General features: G+C 48.3%; 1 protein-coding gene across 1 annotated transcript in view; it reads right to left on the minus strand.

The window, feature by feature from the left end:
* Positions 1 to 1,389: 1,389 nt before the first annotated feature.
* B4GALT1 (beta-1,4-galactosyltransferase 1) overlaps positions 1,390 to 21,003 on the minus strand; it is a 29,981-nt gene continuing 10,367 nt past the window's right edge. The window contains exons 2-6 of the mRNA XM_055791086.1: positions 18,239 to 18,474; positions 10,802 to 10,989; positions 9,273 to 9,395; positions 5,288 to 5,392; positions 1,390 to 4,684 (exon numbers count right to left, since the gene is read on the minus strand). Coding sequence (XP_055647061.1) covers positions 4,549 to 4,684; positions 5,288 to 5,392; positions 9,273 to 9,395; positions 10,802 to 10,989; positions 18,239 to 18,474 — 788 coding nt within the window. The 3' untranslated portion in view covers positions 1,390 to 4,548. The remainder of the gene's footprint in view (positions 4,685 to 5,287; positions 5,393 to 9,272; positions 9,396 to 10,801; positions 10,990 to 18,238; positions 18,475 to 21,003) is intronic.

Genomic DNA, 21,003 nt, shown 5'->3' on the forward strand with positions numbered 1-21,003 from the left:
ACTCCTTCCAAGGGAGCGAAAGGGGTCAGCACCCTTCAGCTTAGTCCTTTTCTGCCTTTTTACAACAGTCTTTTCTTTGTTGGGTTACTTTTTTCCCATGGGCTGGAGAATGGGAAGGTGTAGCAGGACAGACATGTGGGATAAATGTCAGGAGACCTCTGCTCACCTATCCTGGCCGTTGGCAGGCAGGTGGAGCTGGAGGTCAGAAAGCCGGCTCTGCTAGAGCAAGTAGGGATCCTTTACAAGCCACATGCTGATCTGGTCCAGGGAAGCCTTGGTAACCAGTGTGGAGAAGAGTAAAATCCTACTGACACTTCTCAGCTACTGCTTTCAGCACGGGACAAAATTTCCACACAGGGCTTCTTCCAGCCACTGAGTTGTGTGACTCTGCCCATTCCTCACCCACCCAAGCAGAAGAGAAGAACTGCACAATACTCTGGAGAGAGAAGCAGGTGAAAGTAGAATGTTCCTCTTGGTCCATTTTTCTGCCCATAGATGAACCACGAGAAGAAAATGTCCACAATTCCTGTGCAATGCCTTTCAGGGACCAGAAGCCAACAGAAGAAGCCACAGGAACCACCTACCCTCCCACACTGTGTCCCTGCCCAAGCCCTCTCCTGCACCCTGGCCTGTTAGCAACTTCCATACCATGATGCTCCGGGCACCATTCCCAGTGTGCCAGCAGCCAGCCCTGGAGGGGTGAAATCGGCAGAAGCCAGTGCCCTCTTCCAGAGCCCTCTGTCAACATGGTCTTCAGAACATGCCTCTGAGCAACTGCAGGGGCTTGGGGATGCCCTGCCCACTATGCCATCTCGGGCCACAGAAAAATGGTAGCTGGCCTCAGCTAGGAACAAGCCCACCTCTCCCTGGAAAGCACTGGGACCTCATGCCAGCTGCCTGGCCTTAGCCACAGTCCTGCAGCCAGAAAGATCTCTTCCACGGAAAATGTTTTCATGAAAAAGTGCCAAGGAACATAGGCAAACATTTGCATCAGCTTCCCAGGAATGACTTCTCCATTTCCACACTGTAGCCAAACCCACAAGCACCCAGGGAGCAAGCAGTGGCCCGTTTCCACCAAGCAGCTGGCAGCCTGGGTGAGGGCTTGCATCTCCTGTCTGGTTTCAGCCGGGGTTTGCATGCTGTCCCCCTACCCACAGGTAAACAAACCACCCTAAGGCTTTCTCGTGTCATCTGGGGACTCTTGGACCCGTTTCTCTAATGCCAGTAAAAATTTTGCAGTACAGAGAGAGAAATTCACTCAGGAGGCAAGCAGCAGGGGGTACAAACTGGAGGAAGTTCACGCAAGTAAGCTAAGGCATGGCCCAGTCCACCCCATCAGTCAGAAACCTACACAGCCAGAGGGGTAATTCAGAGTAATGCTGCCAGGTGTCATATGTGAAAATATTTTATTCGACATCAACAGTGAAGTAGGAACGTCAGATTATACATCCTTTGATATATAAATGATAAAAAATGCAAAAGCAAAACCATCTACAGGAAACCCACAAGCAGTTCTGTACGCAAGTAACATCCTGGGGAAAAGCTGCGTACCAGGATGCTCCCTCATCCTAACAAGCAAACTGTCACCGCAAAGAAACCAAGCCTGAGTGTTTCCTTTGCAGCTGTTTTTGTTCTGGGTTTCAACCGCTACACACAGTTATCACTTTTGAGTGTTGCTACCAGTACAGGAGAGGAAAAACACCACCCACCACAGGTCATGGCCAAAATTCACTTCTGTGCAATACAAGTGTTTGTAGAAAAAGCCCCTGAAAGTCTCAGGGGGAGAAATTTCATGGCCAGGTCGAGTCACGAGCATTTTGTGAGTTTGACCAATACAGTTTACACAGGAACAATGAGATCTGGAAATCAGGTGTCAGCACCAAAGGACAAAATAAGCAATGAAAGACAGTTTCAGCTTTAACATGGCTTGTGACTTTAGCAGTAGAAGAGAAACTAAGCAAGTTTCTTGCACTAGTATCTCTGCTGAAAATGGTTGTCAGATTTCTTGGTTTTCCAGTTTCCATTTCTCCCCTCTTTCAAGGCACATGTGTAGAAATTTTGATTGCAGCCAGAAACAAGTGCTCAGACCCCCTCTGTGAAATTCAACTATCCCAGCATACAGCAAAACGAGTTGTTACACTGACTTTCTTCTAATCTTCAGAGAATCCCAAGGCAAGGAAAAAAACCCCTAAAAAACCTACCACTGAATCACAAGAGCAGCCCCTTTGCATAGCCTGTTAGCAGATAGACACCACTACAGCTGAAGGTCCCAACTCCCCAGCTTACAATAGGCTCCGCACAAAACTGAGGTGCTTTCTGCAGAGACCTGGCATTTCCAGTGGAACCTTGATGGGTTTTGGTGCTATCTGCCACCTGTGGGAGCGGAGACCTGCTTCTAAGGCATCTTTGAAAAAAATAAAAAGTCCTCGCCTCTGTCTCCATAACTGGTACAGACTACAGCTATGCCGTCGTTCTACAGGTCAACATCTGACCTGACTTCCATAATACATCCTCTTCTTGTACCCCCTTCTATCTGCACCAGCTGGAGCCAGATGTACCAAAAAGGAGTCTTTCAATGCAATGGTAAGCACAAGAGAGTGGCTCTTAAGTCTGCTTCTTTGTGCTTTGCTCCTGCTCCATGCGTGCTCAGCTCCCAGCACGACTGTGGCAGCACATCTGGCTGGCAACAGGTTTTAAGCGAAGGGGGTGAACAAGTCTGAAAAGGCACCTGCGTGTCTCCCTAGTCATCAGTCTCCATGCATACTTTGAGCCACTGCTGACCTAAGAAGAAAAGCACTGTCCCCCAGCGCCTGCAGGATCCCACCCCTGCAGTGCAAGGGTTCAGCAAAAGCTTCAGGTCTCAACAAAAAACCAAACCAAACACTAAAACAAAAACAAAAAAGATAAAAAGGAAAAAAAAAAAGAAAAAAAGAAAAAAAAAAGGCAGTGCTGAAGATGATCCCCAATACAACGAGCATCCCTGATTTTAACAGCCTTCAGCACAGGCCAAGGAAGTGCAAATTGCTGTGGTCAGAGCTGGTGGCAAAATACTCACCAGAAGGAATTCAGTTCTCAGTTCTGGCTTAAAGCTTTAAATCACTTAAACCAGCTCCGAGGGCGTCAGCGCTCGAGGCTTTCATATCATAAGGTCACAGGAAGGAAAAGCAGGGTGTCTGTACAGGTGGTGCCCTGGTGCACTGAAAAAAAGTAGTACTCCAAAACATGCATGTCCTTCAAAGCCTGAGAAAATCAGAAGTGAATTTCTCAATAGAGGACACACATTGCAACAGGCTTTAGGCAAAGGAAAATCGACTGGATGTCTGCCCTGCTGTGAGTATCTCAGCACCGCAGGAGATTTCATGGACAAATATGCAGAGCAAATACAATACATGGCTTATATATAATGACACACATAAAAAGCCTACTATTCTGAAGATAAAGGAAGCCTTGAATCATACCCTATTATGCTGCACCCTAGTTTAATCTGGTATTAAATATACTGCTTATGATATACAAATTACTTTAGAAAGTAATTAAAATGTTACAACAAAAAAAGTAATAAGTGAATTCAAGTTTTATGCATGACCTTGCAAGAAAAATTGTGGTTTTAGGAAGCTTCAGACAATAGCATGGTAACTTTCTACCACTGTTAACAAGTGAATCAAATCTGCAGATTTTAAGGCCATAATTTCATCGCACAATTAAATTAATTCTTTATTTCAGGAAAAAAAATAAAACCAAGTCATCCCACTCTGCCCCCCCGCCCTCCCCCAAAACTCCAGGTGGTGGTGGGCTGAAGCAAAAAGTCACTGTCACATCCGTAAGTAAGGTTATCTGAAGCCAGTGGTTTTTGCAGGTGCCATCTGTGTAGCTCCCACCCCATGCAGAGAGCTCTCTGGAAGTTCTGGCAAACTCTGGCTCAGGTCACTACTCAAAGCCTCTTTTGAGGCTAGAAGAAATAATAACATTCATTGAATCCAGACTTGATTGTTCAACACTTGCTCTGCACACAGAGAAGATGTTTGTTTTGGTCACTATGGAAAAAAAAAGTATTGTCTCCACTTAAAAAAAAGAATAAAATCTAATGCAAAGTGTAAACTTGTAAAATTTTAGCAGCATTTTACAGTCCTTCATAAAAGCAAAACCAGGAATGAATTAAGAGGAACGTTTTCATACACCTCATTTAAAATATTAGATATCATGGGCACTAACTGCTAATGCATCACAGTTGTAATCAGTAAAATTTGTGTCCAGCAATTAACTCAACATGGGAAGCACTGTAGCGAATAGATCAGATTAAACATTTTCTGGCAAAGTAAATATTTACAACTCTTATGTACAGCTTTTGGACTTAAAGCAATGGAGAGCTAGAAAATTGTGTAAAGTCAAGTTTGGAATTCAAAAGAATTAAAAAGCAGTTGTCCAACCAATTTGGAGATGCTTTGGTATTTTGTTCATTGCAACCATCATAAAACCAGTAGATAAAAAGCATCAGTAAGGCCAGATGTCCTGGCCAACATCCGGAAGGTCTCTCTTGTGTCTCTGATGTTAGCTCTTTGGCGAGCCAATATCCACTGTGATCTTTGTATACAGAGGGTACTTGTCAGTTCTTAACACCTTGTAGGACAGTGTGTTTAAGCCGTCAGAGCTCATTGTCTCCCTTGTGTGAGCAATTCGGTCAAACCTGCAGAAGCGGGGGTGGATGGGGGAAGGAGAGGAACAAGCCCAGAGGAGGAAGGAGAGACGACAAAGAAAAAAAAAAAAGTTTAAACAACCAGAACTTCACATGAAATTTTTATAGACTCTCAGGCAGCATCTCCGGTGTTTTAAGGACAACCTGTGTTATCAGTACAGGTCCCACGAACTCCCAGATTTGGCCAGCCTGAGCAGTGGGAAAAGCCATCCCTATGGGTCAATTTTTAGCCAGGAAAAAGCAGCCAAGCTTTTAAATCACACAGGTCCTTTTCCAGCTCTGCTCTAGAGCAGTTTTTACACACCAAAGACAAGCTGGAAACAATTGATTGGACCTTAATTTGCTGCCTTTAAAACAAAAATGGAAACAAAAAAAGCGAGAGGTGTTGTGCCACAGTGAAATTTTGGGGGAAAGGTGTGTAATAAGATAATAAATTGGTGAGGGGAAAGGGGGCAGCTTACACAGAGGATAGAGAGGTCAGCAGGGGAGGAGATAGCTGCAGGCTTTCTGCACAGCAAGGAGAAAGCCAAGCAGCTAGAGCAGCAAGGGCTGGTGGTGCCCCTCGAATATGCTATGGGACAGGGGGTGACGCACCTCTCGGGGTTGGGTTCGTTCTTCCAGTCCCGTGAATGCCGAATCATCCTGCACTTCCCAATGATGGCATCTGGTCGGGATATCCCCATGCCTTTAAACACCAGCCTGTAAATAGCAAGTACATTAAACATCCGTAACAGGTGACGGACGTGGGATGCTCTGCCACACCTTCCACAAATGACCATTGGTTTCTGGGGTTGTGCCGTGTTATTTGTGTTTTGGTGGTTTTTTTTTTTTTTTTTAATACCTTCCTAGTGTGTTTGCAGGCTTGCCGACACCAGAAATGGGGAAAGCCAGTCCCTTTCTGTGCAGGTACATCAGCCTGGGAAAGAGAGACATCCCCCTGCTGCCACCAAGGATCTGCTAATTCACCGCACCCTCACCTGCACCACCAGCTCCTCCAACGCCCAACACCCCTTGCTCCAGTCTGTAGACTGGAATCTGAATAAGGAGGCATCTAGTTTTTAATGCATCTGGAAAGGAGCCAGAAAAGCATTAATTTTTTAGGATGTAAAAGCTGTGGTGCTGGTAGAAACTGAAGTGAAAGATCGAGAAGCAGCATGTTGGGGGTCACACGGTCAGAGCCCCAGCAGCCCCACTAGGCAAGGGGCAGCCTGCCTTTGTTTGCATGCTCTCTGCAAGGCACCTGCAGCTCATGATGCTGGCAAAGTACTCTGTTTCTTCCTCTTTGCATCTCCCTTTTCATTTCTAGATAGCATCTTCTGCTCCTTAAAACCTGAGTGCCCAAAAAAAAGAGAGGGCTGCCACCTTGCTCTGAATGCCCTACCCCACTGGAAGGTTGTTCCTTGCTTGGTTTATTAAAGAGAAGTGCTGAACCTCTAGGAAGACCCTTCCTGAAGCCAAGAAGAGCTCAGAAAGTCCTGAGAAAAGACCACGCAGAGTAGTTTTGCCATTGAGAAATGTGAAGAGGGCTTCCCAAATCCAAGCTCCCCATGATGATTTCTCACAGTGACTGCCCTGGGAGTGTTACCGAAATCTCGGAATGAAGAACTTACTGACACCAATGTGATGCAGATAAGCAGACACTTCTTTATTAACGGCCGGGTGCATGAGTGAGTCCTCTCACAATCTATTCCAGGGTGAACCTATTTTAGGGGGAATTTTAACTATGAATCTGACCAATTTGGAACACAAAACCGAGACCACTTACTGTGAACAAAGGCCAGTGACTCAATGGTATGAACAAATAAAGGTTATCAGAAAACAGTGGAAATCTCCAGGTAGTAGGGCTGATTGTGAAAAACTGTTAAATTATGTTTTTATCAAAGTAGGGAGATATAAGACTGTGGGATGGTGTTCTTGTGATGAACAACTTAAAACCAATGTGAGCAAAAGTATCATGGAGTGGAAGTGTAACCGAACTGGCCAAGGTACGCAATGTAGAACAATGGGACTCAATATGGTCCACGGCCATATTTTCTCAATTCCAGTACATGGCCAGAACTCCTTGGTGTTTTACTTGGGATGGAAAAGCTTTTGCAGTTTTACCCTCAGTCGATGATAAAGCAACTTCATTGAGAGAGAAGAATAAAATAGTGCCATAGTGGAAATGTGAAAAGGTGTACGATTGCAGCGATGCAGACTTAACAATTCAAATAATTCCTCCTTTGGCAGCTGCTCTAAAATATGGTTGTTTTTGCCGAGGTCTTAAAAATACTCTCAATTTAACCAGTGCCTTTACACCCAGAAGAGGAACTCTGTTCAGTTGCAGAAAATCTACTATTCAAAGTCTAGGACACTTAGTTTGGGCATTAAGTGACGGAACCTGGACAACTCATTTACCATTAGATGGTAAGGTGAAACAAATTACTTTTAGGCATGCCAACATTGTGTCCAATTTGGAAAAGATCACCATTTAAAGGACCCTTGGAAAGTTTGAAATGAAAATGAACCAAGAGGTCTGAAACAGGTGATGATACTTGGAACGAACCATCAACCGGAGTAAAAATTTGCTGGGCTCTTGAATCACTTTTGAATCCTATAGCATCATATAGAAACAGAGAATGGCTTTATCAGTTAACAGGTCAAGTAGAAAAGTTAGCAAACATCACCAAGAAAGGGTTTAAGGAATTGAATATACAGTTACAGGCGACTTCCAGGATAACCTTACAAAACAGAATGGCATTAGATATGCTTTTACTTAAAGAACATGGGTTATGTGGATATCTCAAAGATAAACTGGACTACTGCTGTATTCACATTCCAAATGTCACCCAAGATGTGGAATATGATCTGGAGTTACTGGGTAAAATTGAAAAAGAAACGGAATCAATTCGAGAAAATATGTCAGAAGATTGGCTAGGAAAAATTTTTAGCAAATTAGGATGGAATCTAAGCTCTTGGATACAGTCCATAATCAAAACTTTGTTTCTGTTACTAACTGTCTTTCTGATGATCATGTTGCTATATACTTATCTGAAGAAACAATTTACCAATAGAATCGCAATTAATCGCATGATCATGAGAGAAGTACCGATTATTCCACCAGGATACAATCCAGCACCAAAATACGCTGAAACAAATGCTATGTAAGTAATGTGAAAGTATTGAAATAATTTTCAACACTTTCAAAGGGGGGAAATGTTACAGATTCATTATTAGTTAGAATTAGCAACCACATTTAATTATATTGAAACACATTTGATCTTATAGAGTTATTTTAATAGGAATATAAAATTATAAGAAACATTTTAGTGGAGCTTTGTATTTGCACAACAACTGACAGCTACTATGAAATCCTTTGTACAGCCCTGTACCAAGGCCGAAAGAATAGGTCAGAATCACCTAGTAGGAATGATGAGAACTTAGATAACAGACTTAAGATTAAAGATGATTGGATACAGTATTTACGTAGGAGAATGCATTGAGACGTCAAAATGTAGAATTAATGGGAACTGGGGAGGGTAGACTGGAACAACGCGTAGATACCTGCCAAGAAAGTAAAAGGTAATTCTGGCAGTGGAAGATCGCGACCACCGACTCATGTACCAACTACCCAAATAGTACCCCAGACCCATTTCTAGATCTTTCTAATCTTTACTGCACAGAATCGGATATGGGAGGAGAGTATCTTGATGATTTTCAGGAAGTATTATGTTTATGCATGAATACTTAATGAATATGTATGAGTAAGTTCTATATATGGTGTCTGATTTTGAAGCTTGGTGTGCGTTGATCGTGAGAGGACTCACTCACGCACCTGGCCATCAATAAAGAAGTGTCTGCTTATCTCCATCACGTTGGTCTCGATAAGTTCTTCATTCCAAGATTTCGGTAACAGGAATACAAAGCTGTAAAGGCAGCACAACTGCACGTCCACCCTCTGCCTTGGTCTTCAGGCAGGGGTAGTCCAAGTCTGCCCTGTGCAAACACCTTCCTCCTCTCCTGCAGTTCTGAGCCTTGCTTGGCTTTCTTCCAGCCAGGAAGCAACACAACGGCTCACGGCATTATTTTGAGCCACTTACAGCCCGACAAATGAAGCTCTCCTGGGAACAATGGGATCCGCTACCAGGCTGCAGATCCAGGCAAGCCTCAGGCTGTGCTGGCCTAGGTGGGTCAAGGTCTTCTCCACGCCACCACACGTCCCAAATCCCCTTCCTTCTGGCCAGTGCTGGAAGACCCAGAAGCATGCTGCTCCAACCCCAACCCGTGCACTGGCTTAGGTGCTTGCAAGGCTGTGCAGTGAATGAGAAATGCATATGTGGGTCAGGAGTGGGATTTTTCCCACTGGACCCTCTCCCCAGCACACTCTGGGAGCTGCAAAATGGTGTGCCAGCACCTAGCAGGAAGATGCTTTTGCTGATCCAGCAGGACACCCACACAGCACCTCCATACCCCACCCGGGGAGGCTCCTGCGGTCGGGGTGAAAAGGCACCCTGCGCCCCCCCAAACTGGGCCAGAGCGGCAGGCCTGTGCTCATCCCTGCCCTGGAGGCACTCTGGGTGCCAAGAGGGTATTTATTTACCTGTTATAAATGTCATCATCTTCACCACCCCAGCCCCAGTAATTGTTTGGGAAGCCGTTGATCTTTGTGAACTGCTCTTTGCTCAAGGCAGACACGCCTCCGAAATACTGATTGTAAGGCAACCTGGAAGCAGGAAGAAAAGGACGTTAGAGAAGTGCTAGCCAAGGAGCAGTCCGCCCACCTGAAAAGGGCTTGCTGCTGCCCTCCAGCCCAGCCCAGGGCGAGCCAGTGCCCCCAGCAAGGCACCTCCCTGCAACTTCACCCCCTGGACTTGGCCAAGGCAGAGGGAGCTGGTGGCTCGGTCCCAAAGACAGTTGGGAAGTATTTTGCAACTGGCAATGGCTGCAGCCTTTCCCTATGAAGCACTCTGTCCTCAAAGGACAGGTGGTTAAGATGTACATCACCTTGCCAAAGGACATATGGGTGACACGTGTGCCCTGCAAGAGCTCAGCAGGTGCTGGAGCTCAGCTGGAGGTGCTGCAGAGCCTGCTCCTTCTGCAGCCTCACTCGCCTCCATGCTCCCAGGTGCCTCTGAGGAAAGCTCACAGCCCAAAACTGAGCTGGCAGCATGACCTTGCACATGCAAAGCCAGCCAGCTCCCACTCAAAACAGGGTATGCTTCACTGGGGGATGAAGGACAGATGAAATTCAGACCCGCAGCATGAGGACAGGGCCCACGCAGGACTTCCTGCAGACCCTGTCTCTGTTTCAACAAGCAGAAGAAACCCCTGGGGCCTGTACTTCTGCTCTAAGCTTCCCCTAGCTGCAAGAAAAAACTGCAGGTGCTGTGGTGCTGGTGACAGTCCTGCTCTGAGCAGGGCTTGGGTCTGGAGTGGAGACATGCAGGGGTCCTGTCACAAACATCACTGCTGTACCTTTAGCACTACTGGCCACCATGGGGTCTTGACTGGTTTTCACTTTAAAGATGTGCTTTTAACCCCCGCGTTGGTCATTTGGGATAGGAAAACCAAAGCAAACAAAAAAGCAAGTCACATCTTTGTTTACAGCAGCTTGAGACACTTCGTTCTGTGTCGCTCTCCGATACCAGGGCAGGTCCCTCAGTGGACCAAAACCAAACAGCCAAAAATATTTCATTTTGCTCTTAAAATAGTGTCTGATGCAGCCTTTTTAAAGCTGCACATAATTCTCACTGTGTGAGAGTGTCTCACTTTTCAGACTGGGTGGAAACACTAGCTGTCTTCCATCTCCCAGCCTGAAACACAAGAAGGGATACACAGGCATCTGAAAAACGACAGGCTCTTAAGCTTTTCCTTGCCCTACATTTCACTTTCCAGAAGCTGTGAATTTTAATTAAACTACTCAGCTGCATTTCTCCCCCTTCCTCCCCTGCAGCTGATCCCGCTCCCTGCCACCCGCTCCCTGCAGGGATGCACACGCCAAGACAGGCTTTCGCAAGAGACATTTCCCCATGCTCTCAGTGGTGGGTGGGGATATACAACGCTGTGCCTGGCCTGCTAGGCTAATGGCACTATTAGGAAACAAAGTGCTCCCTCCAAAAGGTGTCTCACCGAAATCCAAACTTATCCATGGATACAGAGAGGTGCCGTGGCTGGCTGTAGCATTTGTAGGTATTCCTGTCATCCATTGGGATGAGGTCTACGTCACTAAACACAAAGCAATCATAGTCATACTCTTTCAAAGCCTCTGCGAATCCTACATTCAGCAGTTTAGCACGGTTAAATTCTTCTTCTCCATCCTAATTTAAAAACAAATAAAAAAACAGGTAAGTGACTTAAATTTAAGAATTGACATCAGCAGCTTCTTACCTGCTGCTGGACGCCGGTGTCACCACACTGGGTTAGCGTACCTGTGATGGACTGACCTTGATCCTGAGCGCTCCCCACGCAGCACCAACACATTGTCCACAGTGAGCCCCCCACCCCCCACCTCCCAAGAATGCTGCCCACAGGGTGATGCCATCACCCCGAATGCCACTCGAGCCAGCTGCAAACTGTGAGGGTGGCCAAAATGGCTGAGGGCAGGCTGGACCCGGCTCAGCCCCCCCTCTCTCGGTGGGAGGTTCCAAGAAGGCAGGTTTGATGCTGAGTGGCACCCCCATCCCACTGCACACACTGCCATTTTGGAATGGAATTTTGTGATAAAAAATTGTACGGACCACTGGGGCAAGCAGCCAGGGCTTCCTGAAGCAGCAGAGAAAAGCAAAGAGACAAGCTCCTCTGGAAAAAGGGACCCTTGCTACAGACAGAAACCTTGGCAGTGCTTTAGCTTACAGCCAGGACAAGGACCATGGACCAAATTCTTTCTGTGGCCAGGATTCAGGCACCTCTTCCCAAGCCCTGCTGCAACCCAGCTGCAGGACCCAGGATGTCAGCTCTGATGCTCTGACGCACGCTCCTGCTCCCATGCCCAGCCCGGGACAGCTGTGCAGGCACGGCAAGGGGACACTCCCTGCGCCCTGGAAGGGCACTGCTGGTTCGGCACGTGGCTGTGACACACAGCCTTGTTCGCCGTACGGCAGGCTGGTGCAAGCTGCTTCCTGCGAGGGCTGCGGCTCCCACACCGGGTGCTGCCTTCTGCTGCGGTGCACAGCCCCTTCCCCGCTGCTCCTCGGCCAGCCAGAGCACAGCATGGCCCACCGTCCGTCCCGGGGGCCTCACCGGGAAAACAAAACCAGGAGGGCTGTCACCATGATGGGAAGGACCTGGAATGAGCTGACACTGCAGCAGGGCACGCTTATCCCAGGGCAGGCACAGTTAACGAGAGGACCTGCACAAAGCGAGGCAGGAAAATCTCTGCTTTCCTCCCCAAACTATGAGGCACCTGAACAGAATAAATTTGGCCTCTCTTAGGCAGAAACGTTTCAAAAGCACATGTGGCTTTGAGCACAAGTATGGGCTTGCAAACTGCTCGAGTACTTTCAAAAACCAACATGATCATACCCCCAAACCCGGGAATAGCAGCAGTTTGAGAGTAAGAATTGCCGATCCAGGACCCAGCTTTGCAGCAGCAGTTTCAAAGCCACGCTGTGTGCAGGGAACAGAGCAGGCAGAAGGAAACTGATAGGACATCGCTGAAAGAGGCTGAAGGTTCTTTTTCCAGCCTGGCAACCAAGACTGATAAAACTTTTTTCTTCTATCACATCCCACCTTTCCCCCTCCACACCCGCTGAGCAGTGTTGAGCCAAGGGACTCCTCTGCTGTGCAAACCATCCCCCCCAACCCCAGCCCCGTGGTACCCACACCCAGTGTGGGACACAAATCAAGGACAGATAAAATACTGTGCTCAAGGAGCAGCAGCTTAAAACATCACCTCCTCCCAAATGGCTTTACTCGGTTAATAAATAATCACTTTGGACATTGTTTAATCCAGACTGGTTAATGGGCCTGCAGCTAGAGAGCCAACACAGGTTCTTGAAATAACCACAAATATTTTTCAAATGAAAGTTTTAACAAGCAAGTGTCAAACCAAGGTTTTCAAAAGCATTCATCACCTGCCTCGGGCATAAATGACTTCACAGGGAGGAGCGAGATTTCGTGGAGGAGGATCTGAGCAAATTCTCAGCATCCTCACCTGAAACAAAAGGGTTCACACAGTAACTAAGGTGGTGGGAAGATGATCACCATCATGCGTAAGCAAGAGCAGGGAAAACTTGAGTGCAGAAAATGAAGGGAAGCCAGACAGAGAGCCTGGGGAGAGGGCACGGCTGAGGCTATGGGATTGGGGGGTTTTGTTCCCCCAGTGAAGGTGGCTGTGCATCCACAGCAGCTGAATGCTCCTCAGGCCCCACGGCACCAAACCCCAGCCTGGGTCCATAGTCCCAAAGGGAACTTTTCCTTGTGCTGGTGCGAAATGCAAGGTGCTCACACCTCAAAGGACCTGCTGGGTCCCACCTAAGAGTGTCCTCATTTACCATGCTTGGCTGCTCTATTCGTAATGAAATTTCAAGGCAAAGGGCACTTCACACCCATTCTGTTACCGGCAGAGGCTCAGCTGTAATTAATCCGTGCCTTCAGGCAGCCTCCAGATCCTCTGGGTGACAGCTAGGGATTTAACAACGCTGCAAGGAGCTGAGTTTTCAAACCTCTCCCTGAAAAACCCCAAAGCACAGCACAGCGACTGGGCCACGAGAGCGTGGGACCCTCCTGGTGCCCCAGCCACCCGACGCTGGCAGAGCCCATGCGTGCAGAGAGGGACCAGACATGCCAAACCCTTCACATGGGCACTGCCACTCTCCTCCCAGGTGGCCACAGAGCTTCATGCTGTGGCATCCAAAAACCTTGCGTGTGCGTGTGGAAATCACAACAAAAAGGCAAACAGAAACCCTTCTCCAAGCCATTTTCAGTAACATTACAGCAAGCAAGTAGCTCACACAGAAACCCCTGCAGTGCTGCTACCAATTGTGACTCCTTTGAGGGCAGGAGGCTGGTTTTCTGTCCCAGGAGGAACACAGGGCTTTACAGCATGTACCCAACAAAAAAAAAAACAACCAAAACAACTGACAAGAGGTTTTGCTTTTTGCAGAAAGCTGTTTCTTTACCTAAACCAATGTGGAAGCACTGGCATGCTTTCCGTTGTCTGAGATTCAACTCTCTCAAAACTCAGAAAGGTGCTGCAGGCTTCCATCTTTGACTGATCCCCAACTTTTTGAAAGAAAAAGAAGAAGCATACTTGGGGAAGTCTTTCTGTGGTACTGCCCCTTCCAGGTCAGTGCAGGCCACAGTATCACAGGCAACCCTTGAAAGAGCAGACAAGCAGAACTGCAGAGACCTCTAGCCCTCCTCACCTCTGCTGGGCAGCTCCTCATCCCATGGAGGTTCCCTGTAATTTGTCACAAGGAAATGGATCGGTTTGTACTTGCTTGGACAGAACCGCAGCATCCTGAAGAAGCTAGGCAGTGCACAGGGGACTGCTGCTTTGACAATGCAGCCAAGATGCAGATGTAGACTCCATGCTTATCTCCTAGGCTTTCAACCAGAAAAGATGTAGTCCAAGCAGGTTTTTGTCTTTTTTTTTTTAATTTTTTTCCTGACATTTTTTTTCTTCTATTCACCTGTCCTGACACTTAACCCATGATCGAGTTCAGGGCTCACGGCCAGCACCCAGTTTCTGGCTCCTGATTTTACTCTCCCTGTCTCTCTCAGCATGTTCAAGTCCAGCCCCGTTCCCTGGTGCACAAGACACTGGCTGAAGGGGGACAACCTGCTGCCTCAGTCCTGCAGGGTCTGACACCAACTCCTTCTCACAGCCTCAGCCAGAGAACATCCAGGCTTTTTTACTTCTCATCCTGTACCTTTGCTGAATCTGGTTTGCTCAGACAGACCTACCAAAGGATGCTGCTACCTTTTTTTAGTGCCAGGCAGATAGAACTGAGGGTTTTGGAACTGTCCCTCAAGCTAAAGGGCTGGCAAACCAGAAAGAAGCCACCTGTCCCAATTTTGTCCTGCCTCCCACCTCTGCATAGTAGGCGGCTTGTGTTTCCTCCTGCAGACAGCACAGCAGTGCAGAGGGCCCATGGCTGCATCTCTCACCTGGATCGTAAACTCACCAGGTCTCAGGGAGGTAATGGTGAGGATACATGCTTCTGGCTGGCTAGGAGTGAGCCTTTGCCTCCAGCGGGAAGTTGTTAGCTAAGGCAGAGATCCGCCAAGACAGCCTGAACCACATACACAATGTCCACCTAAAAGTCCACGCTCCAGTGGTCTTGAGCAGGTAGAAACAGATTTCCAAGGCCGTACAGAGACACCAGGAGAAACTTCACCGTTTCTTTGTCAGAGGGTATTTTGAGGGGAAACTCGCCTCTCCCACCACTGCGAGGGTGAGATGGAGCCAAGCAGAACCCCCTCCTTTGCCCACATACCTGGGGGTTCCTCATAACCCCTGCAAAATAACAGGAAGAAGTGTGATGCCCCAACCACTCTGCACTCTCGCGCGCGTGCACACACACACACTCTGGGAAACTGCTGCTGAGGATGCTGCAGGTAACGCCAGGAGCCAGTGGAAAACAGCTGAACAACTGCACAGTTCTCAGGGAATCTGCTAAGCCTCCCTTTCCCAAACTGCAGTCTGTCTGCACGAGCATTTGCACAGGTTGAGCTACAGTGAGAAAACTTACTTGGCCTCCTCATTTGCTGAAGTCAAGCTTGCATGGCATCTAATAGGTGCTACAGAAAGCGCGCCCAGCTGTGTGTCCTCACCTCAGGTTTACCTCAAATATCCTACAACTCCTACTCCATGTGTTGGGTTTGGGTTTTGCTGTGGGTGGAATGTACAGGGTGCACACAATATGTATTTTCCACTGGCTCCTGTGACACAGCAGCCCTTTTACAAACATCATCCCCCCTGACTTCAGCTGAGTGCTACTCTGAGGCATTCAGGCACGCAAGAACAGCATGGTGGAGACACAACAGACTCGTGAGGGAAATACATTGCGCTGAAAGGAAGAAGTTTGACATTACCAGTGCAGCAGTAGCAGGGCTCAGCGCTCCTCTTTCTTTCTATGAGATGCAGAGCACAGAAGAGCACGTAGGCAGCGTGTAAGAACCAGATCACACAGTAATTCTCCTTGCTTCAGTGATTGCTTTGATATAGACAGGATTAACAAGTAAAGGTAATATTTCCCCACTAGAAGGAAAAATAAAATAAAAAAAAAAAAAAAGAGGGCAGATGCAAAGGGAAAGACAGACAAGAAAAAGAGAAAAGCAATTGTCAAGACAGCAGAGAAATAAGACTTTTCCTACTGTACTTCTGGCAGAATTAATAAATTTTCTGCAACTCTCTCTAGTCAGTGCTCCCTCTCACCCTTGAGAGATGCATCCAGTGGGTTTACTACTACTGACCACTCTGCCTCTTCCAGGTTGTTAGAGGTATGCAGTAGGAGCATGTTTATTTTACAAATCAAGTAGTCTTACTTGCTAACATACATCTGACTGCTGGACATGTCCGGGACATATACACCCTGTGTATTGCATGTCACTCCCACTCCCACTTTGCACAAGGGATGCATCTGAAAAAAAACCCTCACTAATTTTTGTGAGGGTTAACTTCAGAGCACACAGACAGCCCTACTGCTGGAGGACAGGACCAGAGAAGAGGGGGAGCCAGCAACACAGGGCAAGGCAAGCCAGCATGCACCATTGCAGCAGCAGCGGGAACTCCAACCGGGCTTCGGACACTGCCTGCCCTTACAGGTGCCAGCGCAGCTCCATGTGATCATGCCTCTTGCTTTCCCTTAACCTTGAACACCACTGATGGGGAAACACCGGCCCCAGCTGCATGGGGCTTTTTGCAATGGAGATGGCTGCTTGCCCACAAGCGTTGCCCCTGGACCGTGGGTGGGCAGCTCTCCCCCATCCTCCACAGATCCAGCCAGTGAGCTACGCCTGGCTGGGAAAGCAGCAGCCCACATAGCAAGACCACTGCTGGAAGTGGCATCACACCCTCGCTTCTGAGCCACGCTCGGAAAAGGGAGGCACGCTGCACTGCCACCTTCACCCACCAGCAACCCAGTGACCAGTGGGGACCGTGGCTCCAGCAACCTAGTGGCACCAGTAACTTGCACAGGCAAACACTGCATGTGCAAGGAAATGCAGCCTGAAGTACAAGGGGCTGAGGCTGGCCCTGCACTGCTGTACCACAATGGCACCAGCTGCTCTTTGCATTACACGGGAAGGGTGTCCTTACAGGGCTTAATTTCAGGGCACAGCGTGCCAGTATGCATGCTGCAGACACACCTTGTGCCCTCACCAAATGCAGCTGCCAAGCCACAAGCACAGCTGGCCACAGACATGGGAGCATCTTGGCTGCTGCCGTGCTTGGGGGCTACCACTAATTCCCCACATATCATTTTTGCCCAGATCTCTGGCACCCTGGAAATGAGCAAAGTAAGAGAAATAGTAGTAACAGAGTATTGGTTTTCTCTCTAGCAAAAGGTCTCCCCTTACTTTCAATTCTGCAAGGAAATTTATCGCTTGGGTGACCATTTTAAATATTCACGGTGTTCGATATGCCCAAATACATCAGCTGATCCGCAAATCTAAAGAGTTACATTTACAGAAGCATGTTATTTCATCTCACTTTCTACAGAGCTGATAAAAGACACAGAAATGCATATCCAAGAGAGAGAAACTGTGCTGACCGTCCAGCCGGCGGTCTCTGCTGGGGCTCTCAGAACAGCATCTGCCCCTTCACGCTACAGCCAATGCAAATGCCTTCATATTTTAAGCTCTTCCAAGTGTGAACAACACCGACTTACTTAACCGCTGTTACGGTAGCTTGTTTGCCCTCCTCCCCCTCCCCCTTTTTTTTTAAAGACAGGTCTAAGGCCATCAGATATGAAGGAAAAAAAGCACCACCCCCCCACCACCTCCCCATCAACTAATTGTTTCTTTTCTGTTCTATTCACCTGGAGACAATCACTCACCTGCTCCACTGCCACAGCTTTGCCTTCTCCATTCTAACACTTTGTGCACTACTACTAACATGAACGGAAGCTGCTCAAGAAAGTAAGTGAAATCCTACCGCTTTATGGCACACCCAATGCCAGATGAGGCATTAATGCTACCTTGTCACCTTAAAGATCTCTGTATTCAACTCCTGCAGCAGCTGGGAAAAAGGAACATTTGGAAAGAGATATTAGGTTGGGTTGTGCTCTTAGGGATTTTTTCCCCCCTCCTTACCAAATGGTTTCTTTAAGCAGAAGCTCTTTGGTGTGAATCATGCCTGACCAGAAGAAGGGACACCTCAGGTTTTCCATCAAAATCACTGAAGCAAAATTGCTCATGTTCATTTTCACTTAGCTATTTTGTTTTTTTGCTTCGGTGTTTGTTTTATGTTTTTTTTTTTTTAAAGCAACCTTATCCCTTCCTGCCAGCCCACTGCCACTGAGGATAAAGCAACACCTCCTCTGTTTTAGGGGGCACAGGCACTGTTACGAGAGCAGTTCAGCATGGATACTGTCATGAGGCCCTGTGTCTCTAGCATCTTACCTGGTTGATAACATAAATTCCATAATCTAGTTGCTGCCTTTGGAGAATTGGATGCAGGTAATAGAGCCAGTATTTCAGGTGCTCCTCTCGGTTCCTGAACGGTATGATTATTGCTACTTTCTGAAGTGCTATACAGTCCTTTGGAGCAAAACGACCTCCTGCTTTGACCTCTGGGTTTTTTCTTGCCACTTCTTCCAGGTTTACAGGTTGGGAAAACTCCACACGTAGTGCACCAACTGGAAGAGAGGCACAGCACAAAGCAAATTAGCACACATAATCTATTTGTCTGAGCACACTTCCTTTACGTGCTTGACTTTTTAAAACAGAGGTTTGGATCCAAACAAAATCCCAGCAGTGCATGGAGGTGTTGAAGCTGGTCCAGCTGTACTCAAGAGCAACCACATACCACTGTTCAAAGCAAAGCCACAGATGCTGTAGCCTCTTGGTATCAGACCCCAACCAAGTCGCTGACACCAAACGAGTCTTGAAAACCCTCCTATCTGCGTGGCAAACCAACAGCTGTGTCCCACTGGCATCTGCACTATGAAACCAGCCTAGAGAGGAGCACTGCCCTCTGTGCCCTCATCCACCTCAGACAGGATGAGAGTCAGGCACTCCAAAATTAGTCCTGCCCTCCTACTGATGTTGTGCGTTACACCAAGACTATCCACGTGCAAAGAGAAAAAAAACCCCGTCTTGCCTTTCTTTTTTCTCTCTTATAGATACTTCCAGTGTTCTGTATTCATACCCATTGTTTATTAGAAGTCCTGTATTAGAACTGCTAAAAAAACCACATCCAGATTTGCATGCAGGCTGGCAGTTCCCATGCACTGTTTCACCAGTGCCAGGTTTTGAAACAGCCAAAATAATTGGTGCCAACACTGGTGTGTGAAACTAGGAGGACCCCCTGGCACCACAGAGAGGATGGCAGCCTCTGAGCTGCTCAAGGCTGAGCTCGAGGAGGAAGGGCAGTGACAGCCCTTGCCGCTGATACAGCCGATGAGACCTACTTTGCAAGACTTCGGCTTAGGCATCTTGCATAAACACGCTTTGCCTGGCAGGGCTTCCCTGCCCTGCCACACCAGCTCCACAGCCCTCCCTCCCATACAGCTGTACATGGGTCCAGAGCTAAACACAGCATCGCTGACCACAGCCCCTTTGCGGATGCCCTCTCTTAACATCCAGGCTGGATTTTCCACAGTATTTGCTTCCAGCCGATCCAGCCCTGATGGACAGACTTGCTGCAAAAACCTAATGAGCGCAGTAGCTGCCTGCAGAAGGCCCTGTCTGGCTGCCATGTCCTGCTCGCAACAATGGCAAGCTCATAAACCAGGCTTTGCACACACACTCAGCTCCCACTGAAACCTCTGCTGCAGGTGGGGATGCTGACACCCCTGTGCATAAAGCAGGTGATCTCCATCGTAAACACTGAGCTGGGGATAACTGAGTAAATATCTGGCTGCTGTACCCTCCCCCTCTCTTCCACCTGGATGTGAACACACACGTGTGCACACACACACACACCTGCACACATGTCTTATAGCTACTGTCTCTGATTTGCATTTGCTGAAGAGACTCCCGGGCCCCTTGCAGGGCATGCGTGGTGTGTGCACTGCACTTATGCAGCCCCTTGAGGACAACAAGCGATTTTTAGTGCTCTAAAAGACAGTGGCCATCATGATCAACCTTGTGCATACCCCAACATGCAATTACTAAAAAAGCACAAATAATGCTCCAGGCTCACAGCTCATTTGCTGGTTATTTACCTAGAAGTAGTTACGTTAGTTGGGTTGTGCTGCTCCACAAACCTGTGCTCACTCGGGCTGGAGAGATGGCAAGAAGGAGACCAGCTGACCAAGCAGAAGTGCTCAGTGTACCCCAGAGGCAGCGAGGAAGCTTTCCTGCCTGATTTACTGCCTGCACTGTATAGGCAAGACCTTCCAGAAACAGGCATCACAGGCAGGATGCAAAGGGCCTCCTCATCTCCACATTTTGTGCAGGTTAAGTGGGCAAGTTTGCATGTTTCCCTCTCACAGGAGAAAGCAGCAGTGGTTTCTCAGCTTCCAGGCACTGGGATCAGTCCACCAATGCTCTCAGCGCTTCGGCAGCTCCCAGCTCCACCCCTGATGGGCCTGCCTGGTTTCCTACTCTCTCTGCCCCACAGTGCAAGCTGGGTCCTGCAGACACCTGCCCTGCAGCCACAGGTCCAGGGCCAAAGCCTCTCCAGTTGAAAAGCGGCTTGCAGGGAGAGCTTGGAGGGCACTCTGCAGCAGGAGGAAGAGGCAAGAATGGGAGGAACTGGGGCAGGAAGGAACGTGCATGGGCATGATGACGAGGACCAGTGGCAGGAGAGGGGGGCCAAGCACAGTCAGCCCAGTGCCAATGGGATGGGCGAGGGGCTGGTGCTGCAGCAGGAGGGGGGGAGCATGCATCACTTCCTCCGAAATTGGGTACTGCTTCCCACCATGGTGGCGAGCGTTCTCCCAGAACAGCCTCTGGCCTCAACCCACCTCCACGCTTGCCTCCCCCTGCCCACCCCTCTGCCTGCCAGTACCACCTCCATGAGGAGACCAGCACTCACAGGCCAGGATGATGCTACACTTCTGTGCATTTACAACAGCAAAGGGCATTACACGAGGCATGGCTCACCTAACCGGTTGTGGCCAGCGGACGGGATTACACCGGCCATGGGTGCCCAGGGACATTATTTTCCTGCCTCGCATGCACCCGTCACCGGCCACGGCCTGAGCTGGCAGGGCGCTGCA

The sequence above is a fragment of the Falco peregrinus genome, chromosome Z (assembly GCF_023634155.1).
Source record: "Falco peregrinus isolate bFalPer1 chromosome Z, bFalPer1.pri, whole genome shotgun sequence".
Taxonomy (NCBI): domain Eukaryota; kingdom Metazoa; phylum Chordata; class Aves; order Falconiformes; family Falconidae; genus Falco; species Falco peregrinus.